This window comes from Nyctereutes procyonoides, unplaced genomic scaffold, assembly GCF_905146905.1.
Source record: "Nyctereutes procyonoides isolate TBG_1078 unplaced genomic scaffold, NYPRO_anot_genome, whole genome shotgun sequence".
NCBI lineage: Eukaryota > Metazoa > Chordata > Mammalia > Carnivora > Canidae > Nyctereutes > Nyctereutes procyonoides.
This window is the reverse complement of record NW_026575121.1, coordinates 57703664-57721027: the sequence shown is the minus strand read 5'-3', so window position 1 is coordinate 57721027 and position 17364 is coordinate 57703664. Positions and strand designations below refer to the sequence as shown.

At 41.0% G+C, this 17364-nt stretch overlaps 1 protein-coding gene across 1 annotated transcript in view; it reads right to left on the bottom strand.

Moving 5' to 3' along the window:
* MYO16 (myosin XVI) overlaps nucleotides 1-17364 on the bottom strand; it is a 444013-nt gene that overhangs the window by 76334 nt on the left and 350315 nt on the right. The window contains exons 28-29 of the mRNA XM_055335623.1: nucleotides 6553-6649; nucleotides 1438-1684 (exon numbers count right to left, since the gene is read on the bottom strand). Of these exons, the coding sequence (XP_055191598.1) occupies nucleotides 1438-1684; nucleotides 6553-6649 (344 nt within the window). The remainder of the gene's footprint in view (nucleotides 1-1437; nucleotides 1685-6552; nucleotides 6650-17364) is intronic.

The following is a 17364-nucleotide window of genomic DNA, read 5'->3' as shown; positions in this document are numbered from 1 at the left end:
AGTATGTACTTGACTTAAAACTATCAGAGATTTACATTTCTCTCTCTCTCTTTTTCTTTTTCCTTTTTTCCTCACCATTTAAACTCCACAAGCAATTATTTAATGATGTGCAGAATTATTATTTTTGTTCTGTTATTCCATCTGGTCGTGCAATGCCAAGCGAACTGCTGGTATTCAATAAATAAATAGAAAGATACTTCTTCACTTAATTTTCTATCAGGCAAATGAATACATAATCAAATTGGGAAATTGGGGTGGCTGTTTAGTTCCAGCAGCGAAAATAATAAATATTATTCTGGAAGTCAGATAAAATTAATAGTTATCTGGTTTAAAAAAAATCCCTTCTGGCTTCACATGTCAATGTAATCATGTACTAGTGAGATGCCAATGCGTTCGTTTTACAAGGAGTCTCTGAGCATTTGTTTTTGTAATTATATCTTTGTGTGGCAGAGTACCAGCCGGGCTGGGATCTACCACGAGGCACAGCCAGACACCCATGTAGAAAATGAACTAGCCGGAGATGAAAGTATGGCATTCAGTGAATAATTTGTTTTCCCTGTAATGTTTAATTACAGTTTTCCTTACAAAGGGAATTTTTTCAGTATTTAATCATGGAGATATTTGAAGCTAATTAGTGAGAGACACATCACCATTTCATCTTTAATAAAAAATCATTTGACACAGGCAGTTGAGGCAAAGGGAGTCATTTTCAGTGAGAAACCACCAGCGAATGCCAAGTTCCTATGGAAAACCAAACACCTGCCTGGCCCAGGTCCCCGTCCTCCCAGGAGGAGTGCTGAGGATCAAGGGTTTCCCCATCCCTCATGGAGAGGTAGGAGTGATAAGATGGAGATGCACCAGGTCGCCTCCACATTTCTATCTCAAGCTCAGCATCCTAAGCGGACTTTAAAATAAAAAGCTTTCCCCTAAAACTTTCCCAATTGGTGAAGAACTGTGACAAATTACTAAGGGAAATATAATTCATGCAAAGCATTGATTTCACTACTTCTCTGTTTCAGGGTGGCTTCTCCATTGTTTGGGTCAGATTTCCAGAAGTTTCTCCGAGTCACCTTTACATATATAATACTTGTATACAGATGTCAAGAACCCGGCTATGTATTTTTGCTAAGATGGAAATATGAGCTGCCTTAAAACTTTGGCCTTGAGATGGTAAGTGATGCGGCATCGTAGGGGAACAGATAACTGTTTCATATGGCGAAACGATCACATTGTATCTATTGCATGAAAAGAAAGCACGAATAGGGACCCTTTTAGATTGCTCAGAGGTTTCAAATAGCAAGCCATGCACGCATCCATGCCTGTTCCCGTAACCACTGTCATATTTGACTGAACTCTGCATTAAGGGCTATCAGTATTTTCCTGACTCCACTGGATCAATGACAAAGGTAATTAAAGTTGCATACTATCTGCCTTTACCTTTTGATTCCTTCCTCTGGCTTGTTTCTGGTCTCCACTTTCTCTTTATGGTAAATAGCATTCATTTCGTTGCGCAGCCGATCATTTTCACGTGCAATGTCTGAAGCGTTCTGAATGACCAGGGCATCATAGGTCTTCAACCCCATGTCCTCTGTAATCTGCAGGAAGCTGTTGATGGACGTGACCTCTTGCTGTCTGATGCTCCTTTTCTGAAGCAAGTGCTGGCGTGCCAGGAATCCTCTTACAACTTCCATAAAAGAACACAATCATAGGTCAGTTAGAGGAGTAAAAGCAAAACCCCAGACATCCACAAACAGGTCATAACACATTTATATCTTAGCAGCTATAACATAAGACACATTTAACCCAGAATAAGAATTTACAAAATCTTCTCATATCATATCTGAAAAGGTATCTAAATTCAGCAATGATAACACTGAGAGGCAAAATCCTTAAACTAAGGAATGAGATATCCCCACTTCTTTTCATAACACAGGCTGGACGTGATGGACTGGATGAAAAAAAAAAATCAGGGCGAAGGACTCAGGTCCAAACCCCAGGGAATTCTGTAGGGTGGCTCCAACTGGACCATTTTGGGATACACGGCTCATCTCTCATTATAACAGAGTACAACAGAAATGCCTGAGGTCTGGGGAAGTAGTCTTCAAAAAAATCATGCACATATTGTTAATAAGCCTATGAGTTAACTCCTAGAAAAATGAACACTGCATTTAAGACTCTGCAAAGAGAATGTGTGTGTGAATTTAGGACATGCCTTCTGCTCTCCAGCGAAGTGGCACTAGCTAGAAAGATGTGTAAGAATAGGGAGAAATAAGGGAGTGAACACACTCTGAAATCCCTAACATGTCAGTAGCAAATGGTAAGACCTGAAAATAGAAATAACAATGCCCATCACTGAGAGTCTCTTCCATGTGTTAGGCACTCTATCATTTCATACCGAAACCCAGGGATAATTAATAAACCATTATCTCCACTTTGTACCCAACGGTGGAGCAGCTAAGTGAGGCTGAGAAAACTTCTCCAGGTAAACACAAGCGATGAGCAATGAGTGGTAGAGCCAAGTTTCAGATCTCTGTGCGTGAATGTGCCAAGCTCATTTCCTCACCTCGGACCACCAGAGAAGCTTTCCAGAGAGCAAGGCACCGACAGAGAAGTCAGAGGGAAGCATATTTTCGATCAATGTGGGGAAGAGCTTTCTAGCAATGAGCCAAGATGTGAATAGCTCAGACCGTCTCCTGAGAGAGGGCCCTCTCAGTAAAGGGCCCCTTCTGCTGGATGCTGCGAACAGGTGTGGGTGAAGGAGTTCCTATATGGACCTTTCAACCTTAGGACGCTGCTCTTTCCAAGTCTAAGTGTCTAAGGTCAGAAGGAGTTGCTGGAATTATAAGAAGATCTAGAATTTCAGGGAAAAACCAATGTACGTCGCAAAGATACTTTGTATTTGTAGTGGTGGTGGGAGGGGGAAGGCCTGTAAAACATTAAGTGCTTTCAAATATTCCCTGGCTCTAGAAGAATAAATGTGCGGGTTATCTAGGATATTTATTTTGATGATTTTACTTGATTAGAAGATGGAAAGCTGAACACAAACTTTCCACCATCACGGCTCCAGAGGCAAATAATATACAGACATCTAAAATGATTAAGGCTTTTTTTTTTTTTCCTTTCTTCAAATGGCAATGCTAAATGTTTGATTACTTTGGAATGCGGTTGTATCAAGTTAACTGTAAAAGAGTCATGCTGAACTAATCTAAAGGGGAAAACAATTAAACAGTGAAAGGTACAATCAGACTACCCAGAATATAAAATGTGGCATTAAAATGCAGACGTGTTAGCCGTGAGATGGACAAGGGCGGGGGGTAAGAGTGAGAGAAACAGAAAACCTCCAACAGATCTGTTTGCTTGCTCATTCCTGTTACATTAAAAAAACTGAGACATTGACTTCTGGAAGGGTGAAGGTGAGGGTATATTCAAGATGTTTAATCTTTTGGAATTAAGGGAAGATTAATGTGGCTCTGCCAGACTTCTTTTGACCCCGCCACAGCAGAGCTATTCACCACAAGCCTATTCACCGGGGACCTATTGTCCTGCATCCGGGGGACTCCATTTTCTCACACTTCCTGTGGCAGCCTTTAAAAATTCTTTAAAAATGATATCCTAGCTCTTAAAAGTCGGTATCTTTAAATAAGAGGGAAGCAGTAAAAACAAATCTGCCATAATCGATAACTGATACATGCTCTCTTTTCAGACAAGTTAAAGATGGCTTTTGTGACACTGGCAGCACTGAGATTTTAAAGACAGTTTTCCTCCAGGACAAAACGAACAGCTAGGATCAGGAAGAGACTTCCGTTAGGAGTCATTCCATTTAATATTGAAATGCTTAGTTATAGCTTGTTTCCCCCCAACACATACGAAGGAAAAATGAGAACCCTTGTAAAATTGGAAGTCACTCCGGCTTGTATAAATTCTGAGTAAATTTCCCAGTAGCAAAAAGGACGGAAGGGACCATTCCAAGAGATGTAAAAATAAAGATCAATAATTAGTGCTTTGTATTGAAGAGCCTTAATTTTAAAGATGCTTTTATATCCATTATTTCATTCATGCAATCTGAAATTTGGGTTTTTATCGTGATGCCATTTGTTTTAAGGCCTATCTCAATTTTTATCTTTAAAGGTGAAGGAATAACTAGAATTCTGGTTGTTCCTTCCATTTCAGGTCAGTAGGGCCAGCTTAATCTTTGTCGTTAAAGAGAGGAGATGTCTCTAGTGGAGCATCCCCGATGGAAGAAGGGGTGCAGATTCTTCTAATTGTATTGAAGGAAGACCTTCCAGGAGAATTTGAGATCCTGCTCTATGTACGGATAACATGACAGTAAATGGGATTCTCCGTTGGCTCCCTAGCTCAGGGCTTAAGCGCTGGTCTTGGCGATGGGGTTCCCCATATGCATCAGCTGAGGCTGCAAGTGCAGATTCTGATTTTGGAGGTGGTGGGGGCCTGAGATTCTGCATTTCCAGCCAGCTCCCAGGTAATGCTGCTGCTGCAGGTGCCCACATGGCACAGCCGTTGATGCAGCTGATCCCACAGAAGGAATTGCAAAGGCAGTGGTGCAGACTGACCTGGGACCCTCTTCCTACAGAGAGGAAGGATGAAGTGAAGGAGGCCAGATTGTCATAACCCAGAGGGAAGCAAGAGTTGCCCAGAGCTACGGTGGACTACCTCCATCAGCCGGGGCTCCCCATACCACGCTGACCTCCAGCCTGGTGACACCGGCTTCAGGAGACCATGCGGAGAAACAGCCACGGGACCATGGAGTTCAGAGGACAAGGTGGACCATGGGACCTGAAGCAGGTGCTGGCGAGTGCTGACTGCCTGGCAGCTCTGTTGGAAGGCACTATACCTGTCAGGGTCCCACACTGTGTTTCTCGGACACTAGATGTACTTGTCAAGAAAGAGCTGCCTGCTTGGAGTCCTTTAAAGAGGCTTTATGGGGGAGATCCCTGGATGGCTCAGCGGTTTAGCCCCTGCCTTCGGTCCAGGGCGTGATCCTGGAGTCCCAGGATCGAGTCCCGCGTCGGGCTTCTGCATGGAGCCTGCTTCTCTCTGCCTATCTCTCTCCCCACTCCGCCCCGTGTCTCTCATGAATAAATAAATAAAATCTTTAAAAACAAAATTAAAAAAAATTAAAGAGGCTTAATGAGAGCACTCAGGCCCAAACTGTCTGTGAATGCCTAGAGGCCAAGGGAGAATTAAAAGCGACTGTCCTGAGGAGGGGTTGTGCCACTTCTGCGGTGGGCAGTGCAGAGGGCTGCTTCTGTACTCCCGAGGATGCCAAGAGCCTCTGAACACCTGCAGCCCCATCAGAGAAACCCAATGCCAGATTACACAGAAGCAGTGTCCGGGCCCCTACCATTCCCTGTGTTGTCAGCCCCAAGAGTCTACATGCACCTGCACAGACAGGGTGAGAGTCGCGCCCATGCCCCACCTGCGGGGCCTGAGGTGGCCAAGAAAGATGGTTTAACTTGCAAAGTAATTCTGAAATTTGAGCATTACTTGGACCGGAAATGTAAAATTCTGTTGGAGATAGGCTGAGTCACCAGCATGTAGCAGGGCTTTTTATCCTTAGAAAATGATGGGACCCCCTTGGAGGAGCAGGGGCTCCATGGACAGAGGCTTGAACAGAATAAAACTGATTTCTGCATCCTGCGAGTCATGCTTGTGTTTAACCTTGTTAGAGATATCAGAGAGCTAAGCCCATTACAGCAGGTTCCCCAAAACTAGCCTATAATTTCTCCTTCTTTAGGAAAGCTTTAAATAATTTATGATATATAATATAATTAAATCTTTAAGAAAATTAGTGTCTATTCATTATATGCATATTTTATGTGAGTTAAGAATTTTTTGAATGTACCCATTTTCAGTGGTCACTTGGGTTTTTAATAGGGAATAAAATTCTACATGGAGATCTCCCCTAACACTAAAGTGAAGCTGTCTGCTATTGAAGATTATACTCCAATATTACTGTCACTTCATAAAGGAAAAACAAAAGTCAAGGGTTTTCCCAAGGCACATGTCGAATTACATAAAACATATTCTGGCTAACCTGCCTATGCCAGTCCTCCAAATCCCAGCACACCAGTGGCGCTGACTGAAGTGGCCTCTATCTGGCTCATATCTGTACCTACATGCCATGTGGAGGGGTTCCCACTGAGGATTCAAAGGTACATCTTTGGCCTGTGCTTCTGAGCAAATCAACAAGCATGAATATTTGCGAGGTGATGGCTGAGTACGTAAGATATGAATATTCCCTCTTCCAAATTGTGATTTAGGTGAAAATTTGATATAAAATTTCAGATGGAATGTGTACCAGATAAACTATGAGAGCAGCATGTGCATAGGCTGGTTGAGAGACAGGTAAAGAGCAAACAGAGCCACCGTGCTGGCTCAGTGCCTGAAAGCTGCCCACATACAGTGTCATCATAAGGACAGAGGGGACCCCCTACAGCATAGATCCTACTAATGTTTCAACTCAGGGGTGCATTAAAATGATTTTGTATTTCAGCTCAAAGAGGTTCAGAAAGATTAGGGTGTAATTGTTACCTTTCTGGCAGGTTATAATCTTTCTCTGCAGCTGCAGGCACATATCATTGAGCTGGTTGGCGTGCCAGTATTTTAGAAACACTTTTCGGACTCCCATCTAAAACACAAACAGCAGGGAGACATTAAACAGCATGAAGATGCCAAAAATGATGATGGGAAAACAGTCAGGCAAGAGGTTTTTCCAGAAGAGGATTAGAAGAAACAAAGCTAACAAAATTAATTCCGGTACATCTTCTTTAATTCTTAACAACACTATTACATTTACTCACAATCCCAAAGGTTCTATTCGAATAAGTGTGTTTGCTGTGTGCACATATGGTCATTAATATTTGCAAATGCCCTCATACTAGACTTGTGGTGGTTGCACCCTGCAGGGCCAATGAGGAACAGTGGCCATGACTCCATCAGAAGGTAAGACCATCCCCATCAACAACGCTCACATTCTAGACCCTCATCCTCCCTTTGTGATTCTTTTCTTTCCTCAACTCAAAGCAGGGGGGTTGAGTCTCTGAAAAGGAAAACAATAAAACGGAAAGATTAAAAAAAAAAACCATAAAGCTGACGCACAAAATTGTTTCAATTATTTTTTCCCCACTACACTGTGTATTATGATAAATTGAATGTTTATACAACCACAATTATAGAGCTACAGCACAAAAGTAAAAGGTCTTAACAAAGTCATCTATGAGCAATAATCTTCTAGATGATTGTGTAAACAGTAATACAATGAGCATTTCTCTCCGGAATTTTTAAAAAGCGAGTCACCAAATCAGCTTCTACAAAAGCTATAGTGGTATGCGAGCTAGTCCAGACGTGCTGCTACTGAGGATGACAGCTGCCAAAGGAAAGTCTTAAAGCCACAAAACAATAAACCACATCCATGCATCTTCAAAATAATTTCCTTGTGTGTTGTGCATATCTTCTAAGAATTCACAGAAGTGTGGTAGGTGTGAGGAATGCCCCTCACGATGTAAACTCATGCAGGCTCTGAGGAGAAGCAAACATAAATAATTACAGAAGGGCCTGGTAAATACTAACATGAGGTGCTGTGGGAGCTCCGAGGTGATACTCTGTGAGATTAAGAAAAAAACTGCTCAGGCAAACCTTGTGATAATATTCTTAGCACTTGAGATAAACGCCACCAAAATGAGAAGACTAACACGTGTGATCCCAAGCATGAGCTGGGGATGTTAAGATGCTAACACCCCACAGCCCTGGCATACATCACAATGACACCCAAAGCTTGCACGTAGGCACACACCATTAGGCACTGGAAGGGTTTAGAGGTCAGACTTGTCTCCAGAAGGCTTGGCCAGAGGTGGTTTACGAACCTTTTCATATGGAAACTGGGTTTATTCCAAACATATGTTGTCACTTCACTCCTCATCCTTCCACCTAACTGCCCCCTTCGCCATGATCTGCTGTCTTAATGAAACACACGGTTGTGCAAGCGATTGGGGCCTGAGTCTTGCATTATGGTGGCCAGGCTGGTGAGTCCGATTAATGGGGAAAGTTCTCAAATACTGTTTCAGTGGCTTGGATCCTGGTCTTCATTTAGTTTTCTTTTAGTTTGTTGAAATTTGAGACAGTCACCTGGGTGGGAAAGTACAGAGAGTCGCTACTTTTTCCCATTGTATTGCCACTCCCTCTCCCTAGTTATTTTCCATAATTCATAGTCTCTTTTTTTCCCCCTTCCCAACTGCTGACTTATTTTGGCAGTCAACAGGAAGAACAGTTGGTACTGTCTGTGAGCACTGCGGAACAAATCTGTGAGACAGGCACTGGGAAGGAGGGAGCATGGCATCTTTCTATTCATTGTTGACTGTGGTGTGCATGCAACTCATGGTGGGAAGCTTAATCCCAGAGGCAAAATTCATGCAAACCTGTGTCCCAACCTGCAGGTCTAGAAGAGTGAGAGCTAGCAATTCTACACAATGGGTGGGAGTCAGTAATGATAGCTACGGGAACTAATTGATGGCAGGAGCTTGACATGGGAAAAGACCTACGTGATGGAATTAAGACAACTGGATTCTAGTTCCACTCTCTTAATTAAATGGAGACGCTGAAGGGTGTTGGATTGGATGACAAAGATCTTTTACAGTGATATATCTAACAGCCATTTAAAACACCGAAGAAGGTTTATCTTGAGAACTGTGCTAGATCCTGGGGATACAAAGGAGGATACTGTCCTCAGAGAGAAGCTTCTGGGGATGACCAACAGTAAGCAAAAATGAGAGTCATGTCTAAGGGACACCAAAGAGAAGAGGTGATTAAGACGGGTCAGGCAGGATTCACTGAGAAGCAAGTTATCTAAGCCATGTAGTCTTGAAGGATGGGTAGGAATTCTCCACGGTGTCTAAGGATAGAGGGAGAAGATGAATATGGGATAGAAAAACCAGCCTGTGAACACCAAGGGGCAGGGAATCTATCCTCAGGCATAGCTGCATGAACAGTGATGAGGGAAGAAGCAACACACATAATTGGTGGCCACGTTTTGAAAAGTATTCCAGGAAAACCTAGACATTTTTCTATGAACAATGTAGATGCACTGAAAGATTTAAAGAGGATCTTGGCTAAACTTCATAAAAATACTTTTTGAAGTTTTATATGAAATTTATAAAGTTCCTTCTTAAAACCGTCTGGAAGAATGGGTTGTTGGGCTTGGCTCTGGGAGGCACTTGGTGAAGTGGGACAATATAATGTCATTGACATTTCAGATTTGGAAAACCCGCTGTTGCTTGTCTGTTGGCCAACTCTTATTTATCCTTCATGACTGAAATCAAACCCTACCTCCATTACTAGATTTCTGGTACTCATTTATCTACACCTAGTAGGGCTTTGATGACTTTCATTTGTGTTCCCAGAACACCCTATGAATGATTCTTTATTTCTCTTATTATATTGCATTGTATATTTGCCATTATGCACATATATTTACATCTTCTTAAGAATATGAAGATATATTCTTGAACTTCACAAGTGGTAGGGATGTGGGGAGGGTGGATTCAGATTAGAAACAGAACATAAGGAATTGTGAAATCCTGGTATAAGATGAGTCATAGCGGTGGATGATAATGTCTTCAAGGATGAAAATAAGATGTGATGGACAATGAAAACATAAGCCAGACCCTAAGTCATTCAGCAAACTGAAGATAAGTCATGGAAGCCAGTAGGTGATAGAACAAATGACGGGGGCGATAAAAGAAAAGTGGGGTGAAAGTGTTCTACATATGCTATAGATGTAACACAGAAGGCTGGGGAGCAATGAGTCAGCTGGCCTTGCTCCTCCACTGAGACACAGGAAGTGAGAAAAAGTGAAACCTCATAACAGTATTTTCAGGAATGTCCAGTTTTCAGTTCACATATGGGAGCTAAATTAGAAGAGGGGTAAATACGGAAGCAGTAGGTTTTTCTCACAGTGTATTAGAGACATCACAGGACCTGAAGGTGGAAGGTGGGTAGTTAAGGAGTTGAGTGGTCTGAGTGCTTCACAAGGCAGATCTGAATGGCTTGCAGGAAGGGAAAAAAAGGACTCCTTCCTGAGATCCATGGATTGGGATCCCTGACAACAGAGGAGCTGGGCAGGAATGTGAGGCACAGGGCATGTGAGAAGGTGTGGCGCTAGACAGGCAGACGCTCCTCTGGGAGCCAGAGGATAGGGCAGCTTCCAAAGCTCCTGGTGAGGTTTGGTATAGTTATGCCCTTGAAAATTCTCCAGAGGTAAATCCAAAGACTTTGCAAATGAAGGAGGCTTCTGGGCTTTTGGTTCATTGGGAGGGGGAAGGGACAGAAGCCTGAATTTACATTACAAGTGTCCCCCTAAGGTAGCCAGAGACTTTGCTTGCATGGCGGGGGTTTTGTTCTACCATCACATTCAGATGGGTTAAAAAATTCTATTCAGCTATTTGAGTATACTTCATACTTATCCAATGGGCAGACCCTTTCTTTTCTTTTCTTTTTTTCTTTTCTTTCTTTTCTTTCTTTTCTTTTTTTCTTTTCTCTTTTCTTTCTTTTCTTTCTTTCTTTCTTTCTTTCTTTCTTTCTTTCTTTCTTTCTTTCTTTCTTTCTTTCTTTCTTTCTTTCTTATTTTTACCATGTAATTTATTTGTGGTTTGGCAATAATTTGAGAGACTCACTGGAAATTTTAACATTTGTTTGACTTTGCTGGTCTTTTAGAGATGTCATGTTTATAATAAATGCTTCTTCTTTCCTTAAAGAATGAAATTCATCTTTTAGTGGTATTTTGGATTTCTTTGTCAGAAACTGTTTTGAGTAACACATTGTAGTCTTAAGTCCTCTGCTATCACTCGGGCTAAGTATTACTGGGACATAAATCTAGGAATCTTTTTTAGCCAAAAAAAAAAAAAAAAACCCAGATTCTGTATTTCCATTGTCTACTAATGATGTTGATCAGGAGAAAAATCCTGGCCACTTTAATTTTTTTCTATGGGAATGAATTCCTGTAAAGTTACTCTGTAATCTGTGCCTTAGTGTGCTATACCAAATCTGATGCATTAGGATTATTTCAAATGCAACCAAATGTTCCGATCACCTACAGTTTTTATTTTGGTTGCATTCTCTTAGAAAAAGATGTTTCTCATAATCAAAGAGAAGGAGAGGTTAAAACATTCTCCTACTGAGCCCTCTCTTTGTGTACTCCCTAGATGCAGAGTGTTCTGATCTGAGATTAAAATGTTAATGTCATTCTGACTCCTGTAAAAGTAAACCATCTGTGAATTATAGTCATCGCTATTTTTATTAGAAAACCATTAGGTTTTTTTTTTTTTTTTGAAGTGACAGATTTTAAGAGATTAAACAAAATTGTCATTGATGACTTCGAAAGCTTCAATTACTGCTACAGTTCTCAGGGATTTTTTTACAGGTGGAGGCTGGGGGATCATAGACAGCTGCTGGATGGCATGTAGGTGGCCTGGATGACACACTGGATAGAGATCAAAGGGACCTATGAATATGTTCTCCCTTTTCTCCCCATCATTACTGAAGGCTGCCTCCAATCACAGAGGTGCAGACAAACAGAAGGTGGGGCAAGCTTGCTGGTAAAGGTGGCCCTCCTGTGAGGGGTACAGACACTCACGGTTTCCATGGCAATCCTGGGATTCCAGCAGGAGGAGCCTAATACTGGCCTCGCCCTTTTAGGAACGTCCCCCATTCACAGATTGGGAGACTGGGGCAAAACTATGTTCAGAGCGGTCTTTCTAAACATCGAGCTCATGTTACTTTCATGCCTGAAGTGATCTAATAGCAGGTCACGATTTTCAGGAAAATATTCAAACTCTTCTGAAATGTTTGTTTGTCTTTTTATAGTATGGCTTTATTCAATGCATTGAGGTTTATCTATTCTCAAGCCGTATCTATTGCTCACTATTCCAAAATGGGAGCTTGGTTTTCTCTTCTGGCTTAACATACAGTATATGCCTTTCTTTCAATCCTCTACTGGATAAGCTCCTATTCACCCTTTACAACATAGACAGCTTGGTGAACTCTGAGTTTAGCGTGTACCTTAAAATAATGATTTCATTATAATAGCACATCCACATCCCTAATGCACCTAGTCTGTACCTCTGTAATACCACTGAGTTCCTGTTTTTGTCATTATTTGTGTACCTGTCCAAATACTTAACTTGACTGTGAGATCATGTGGGCTAGGCTGATGTTGGAAAATAAATATCGTAAGTTACATCTGTTAAGGTGAAGGATATAAAAGTAAATGGAATGCTAAAAGGAAGACAGCAGAATTTCAAGGGTGATTATAATGGACACTAGCGATAACAAGAACTCAGATCTTAAAAGGCAGTTCATTTTAAATACATTTTTAAAAAATTGCTTAAACTATTTGAACTCATTCATTTTGTAAAAATGCATCCAATGAAAAGAGTGAGAAACAAAAATGTTAACCTTGCATATTTCTGGTGCCAACAAATTTCTCCTATAAGATTATCGCAAACTGAAATCTAGAATTTATCTGGCCCTCTAATTCTTTACCTGCTTTTGACTCATCTTGCACATTGCTTCCAAATTACTAATAATCCAGAAGTACTCAATGATTCCATATTGCCGAGAAACTAAAATGTAAACCTTTGGGTTCAGCATTCAAAGCCCTCCTTAATATCCTTTTTTTTTAATAAAAAAAAAGGATTTTATTTATTTATTCACAAGAGGCAGAGAGAGAGAGAGAGAGAGAGAGAGAGAGGCAGAGACACAGGCAGAGAGAGAAGCAGGCTCTGTGCAGGGAGCCCGATGTGGGACTTGATTCCGGGACTCCAGGATCATGCCCTGGGCCGAAGGCAGGCTCTAAACCGTTCTAAACCGCTCTAAACTGCTGAGCCACCCAGGGATCCCTCCATAATATCCTTTTTGTTAATCTCTGAAGAGCTCACACTTCTTACTTTTTTAAAATGAGTGTTATTTACTGTTACTTTAGCTTCCCACACACTCTGTGAGAGCAGAAAACTCTCTTAGAGACTTAAGACACCATCAAGGGCCTGCAGCATTCTCATGCATGGAGTTTGCATTGAATAATGTCACTACTGAAAAAAATCATAATAATGTCACTACTGCTCTAAGTGTTATGTTAGATACTATGTCTATAATTATTGACATATCTTTATTAATAATTACCATACATTTAATAATAGTTTATGGTGAATGCTTATTTTTTGCTGCAAAAATGCTTTCTTTTCATTATTACTGACAAAGAATTAATCCTTGAAAATTTTAATATTCCTTACTTTAAAAACAGTAGCATTATTCTTAAAAGCACTTCTCATTTAAAAGACAAGATATATCATGTTATATAGTTGCATCAAAAGTGGTCATTATTCACCACGATATTAGCACTCCCAAAAATTCCCTACCAAAGAAGGTCTTTTCCCAGTTTTAAAACAGCTTTCTTGACAACATTCTGAGCACCAGTCTTTCTTTTACGTGTTTTGATGTCTGCATCAGTCTCCCATCAGCCTTGTTTTCCTTCCTGCTGATCTGAGGATATCATTGTGTTCTTTTAAAGCACTCTTCTTTCTACTTTTACCATGCAAAGCACTTTCTGTACCTACCAGGTAATCTCTTCCAGACAGAAACATCTCCAAACCCCAACACTTCCACATGCACCCAAGAAAAGCTCTACACTGATGCCTTATTGTGTGTCATTTTCACATACTATGGGCACATTGTATCATTATAGCTTTCCTGATTTTCTTTTTTCATATTTATTCACCCATCTATCCTACCAAGTGTCTGTCCTCTCCATCTATTTAATCATTCATCCATCGTTTCATCCACTCATCCACTCTATCCATTCCTCTATCCATCCATGCACACATCCATCCTTCCCTGTATCCAATCACCCACCTGCCCACCCATCCCTCTATTCATCCACTCATCTATCTATCTATCTATCTATCTATCCATCCATCCCAACAATGACCAGGGGCTTTCCTGATACCAGGCATCTTGCTAGGCTCTAGAACTACAAGGAAGAATAGAACATGGTCTATCCTTCCAAGAAGCTCAGTAAGACAACCCTTTAACCAAAATTCATCTTCTTCAGGCTGAATTCACATATTTCCCCTATTTACTTCTTTGATTCATTACATTTCTAAGGATGGGCATTATTCTATGTGTGTATGTTTTATTATTGATATTTCAATACTGTACATTTTCATGGTAGCTTTGAGAAACTACCAACTGGAAATATTCTAATGTTCAGCCTGGCTCTAGATATATTTTTAAACATCCTCAGAGGATACATTTATGCTAAAATACAAGTTCTTTTTGTTATAAATAGACTATTCTTGAAGTTTCAGTTCAACACAGAGAAGATAATTACAGCCACACACATCGAATGGAGTACCACATCTTCCGGTATTTGAGGAAGGTGGTTCGGCTCAAATTACATATAATTACAGGTTAAGAAAATTAATTACTCTCACCTAGAACAGTATGACCTGTACAGCAAGCAGAGATGAACAAAAACTCCTACTTTGAGCTGACTAGTGTGAATAACTCACTGTTTGAGCCTACATAGTACGTCATTACAGAAATCACATTGCTGTGGTCAGTCAAGAGCACTTGGGAAAGTAAACCTCTTCAGCTCAGTCACACAGTGGGCAAAGTGAACCAAAGCCAAACCCAAACAATGCTGATCAGCTTCAGAATTGGAGAGGAGACAGTGCCTTGGAGAAGTTGATGTAGTCATCGAAGGGACACTGTCTGGTCTCTGTTTTCAACAAAATGGCCTTGAGAATGTGAATAAGAATTACCTGTCTCATGGAATGTGTATGCTATAAATGATTAACAACAGTGGCCGCACGATCACAGCCCGTCATCCTGCCCATGGCCTGCACACAGGGAAACACAGAGGGCTCTCCAGCACCATCATCTGCCAAGTCATTGCCATCTGTGCCTTCTGAGGTTCGCTCTACTTCTAAAACAAGGAATACTACTGGCGCTTCATCTTGGGCACCGGCTCTTATATTGTTCATCCTGAAGAGCATTTTTAGGTATTAAAAAAATACTTAGAGCTTTTGTAATTTCCCAAATATTTGTTCTGTGGTGTGTTCACACCAGAATTTTCCCTAAGATTCATCTGCATTTATTTTTGTGAACCATCTTCTGCTTTGAACTCCTAGAGGGCCAGGTGCTTCCATCATTTGGAGATCCATACATATTTTGTGCAGCAAATTTGCCCTTGTTAATAATGTCGGTTTGAAAAGAGGCTTAGCTCTTCAAGTGATGGAATAGGCCTATCTATTGAAGGTCACTGTGAGTCATGTTCTGTCCCTTTACTGCCTTGGCTGTCCTTTGTTCCATCTACATTCACTGTTAACTGGCCTCCCAGCTCTGTTCTTGCTGTCCAGCAATGCATTTTTTCATGTTTAAAGCATAAATCAGGTCATGTCACCATCCTCTCTGAAGCTTATCAATGGCTTCAAAATGAACTTAAAGCATAACATGGTGTTCTGATGCAACCAAGATCCCACAGACTTGACCCCTGCTTACCACTAAGCCCAGTACTAAAGGTGGTGACTTGATGTCCCCAAGGAGTGAAACTGGTTCCTGATCCGCAAAAAACTCTTTTGCTATTACAAGTTTGTAGTATACTATAGGTGCTTAATAAAGGCTTGCTTTAGGCCTAAATAAACCTGGAACTGGGGACAATGAGATGGATGTATACAAGATGGAACACTGGATGACACATGGACAGCTCCACCACTTTTTAGGGGCTGTTGAGCTGTTGTTAGCTACTGTCCAGGAGAACTGAGCTTTGGAGGGCCGCAAGCCAGTGTCATAGCGAGGACTGTTTCACCCTTTCCAGGAATGAATTCAGGAGTAATTCTCTCGCTAATTTTCCTCCCTCGTGTGGCGATCAAGAAAACACCAGGTTGAGAAACATTGCCCTATGGACCATTCTCTCCCAGCGCTCCGGACACCACCAGCCCTCAGCTGACTTCATCTCAGGGCTGGCACACTCTGCTCCTGCCCCAGACCGCACCTCCTGCTCTTCAGTCTTCAGATCTCAGCCCACACGTGTTCATTGGAGAGATGTCCTTCATGACACCTGCCCTCTCTAAACCAGGGTCCTTGTGGGCTCCCTCCTGAAGTGGATCCCAACCACTCTGTGCTTCTTTATTATTGTTGATCTCCCTCCCGGTCCCAACCCTGTGAGCCTATATGCCACATACAAGGGACATAGCATTATCCCTTCTCATTGTACCATATCGCTCCTGTGTGACTTCAGGAACATCAATGGTGCTCAATAAATGCTTGTTGCCTTAATCAAACATAAGCCTGGAGCCAGGGGAAATGAAGTAGCATTCTAAGAGATAAGAGCTGGATTAGGACCAGGCACAGCTAGATTTCACTTACTATTATGTGACAGATATTATACTAAGCCTTTTGTGCAAGGAAGCTGAGAGGAACGATGTGAAATTACTTTAAAGGAGAAGGTATCATAAATGTCCGTAAGGCTTGATGGTGGATACCTTCACTTCCAAGGAGAAAATCTGGTAATAAGTAGGTTCATTCATTCATTCAACAAATACTGGTTCAGTATCTATTATGTGCCAGACTCTACAGGGATGTAAGGGAATGTAATGATGAAACACACACACACATACACACACATACATATATGTATATGAAAACATACTATTTTTACTCAATGAAGTTCAGAGTGAAGGAGGAGAGAGACACACAGACCAGGAATCAGACATTGTAAACATCATTTTTAAAAGCTTGGTCAGTGGATACACACTCAACATTTGGAGTACTTATCTCTGGGTAGTGCATTTATGGGTGATTTATATTTTCTTCTTTAATTTTCTCTATTTTTCAAATTTCTTATCAAGAATAAATACTTTCATACAAAAATGTGCTCATATGTATGCACGTCTGTCTAATGTAAGAGAAAAAAGGAAAGCCCTTATACACGCATCTATATAGTAATTCTCAGTTTATAATGCACACAGTACCAAGAGATATGCTAAGATCACTAACGTTTATTGCTTTCAACATTAATAATTCTAGAGAAAGGGAAGGAATGTGAGAGAAAGAAAAATTTTATAGGCTATTTTCTAGCTTGTACTTACAGCTGATTTATGAAGTGCTCCTTGAGTAATAAAACAAAGGTTATAAACCATTAATTTATTGTGCTAATAAGAGCCAAGGGCTCTAATACCATTGTCTTGTTTTAGAAGATGTAAAAAAAGTGGAAGGTGCTTAAAACTTTAACAGTTTCTTGCTCTTACTTTTATTATCTTTTCTCTACTGTACTATTTTAGATTAATGAAATAA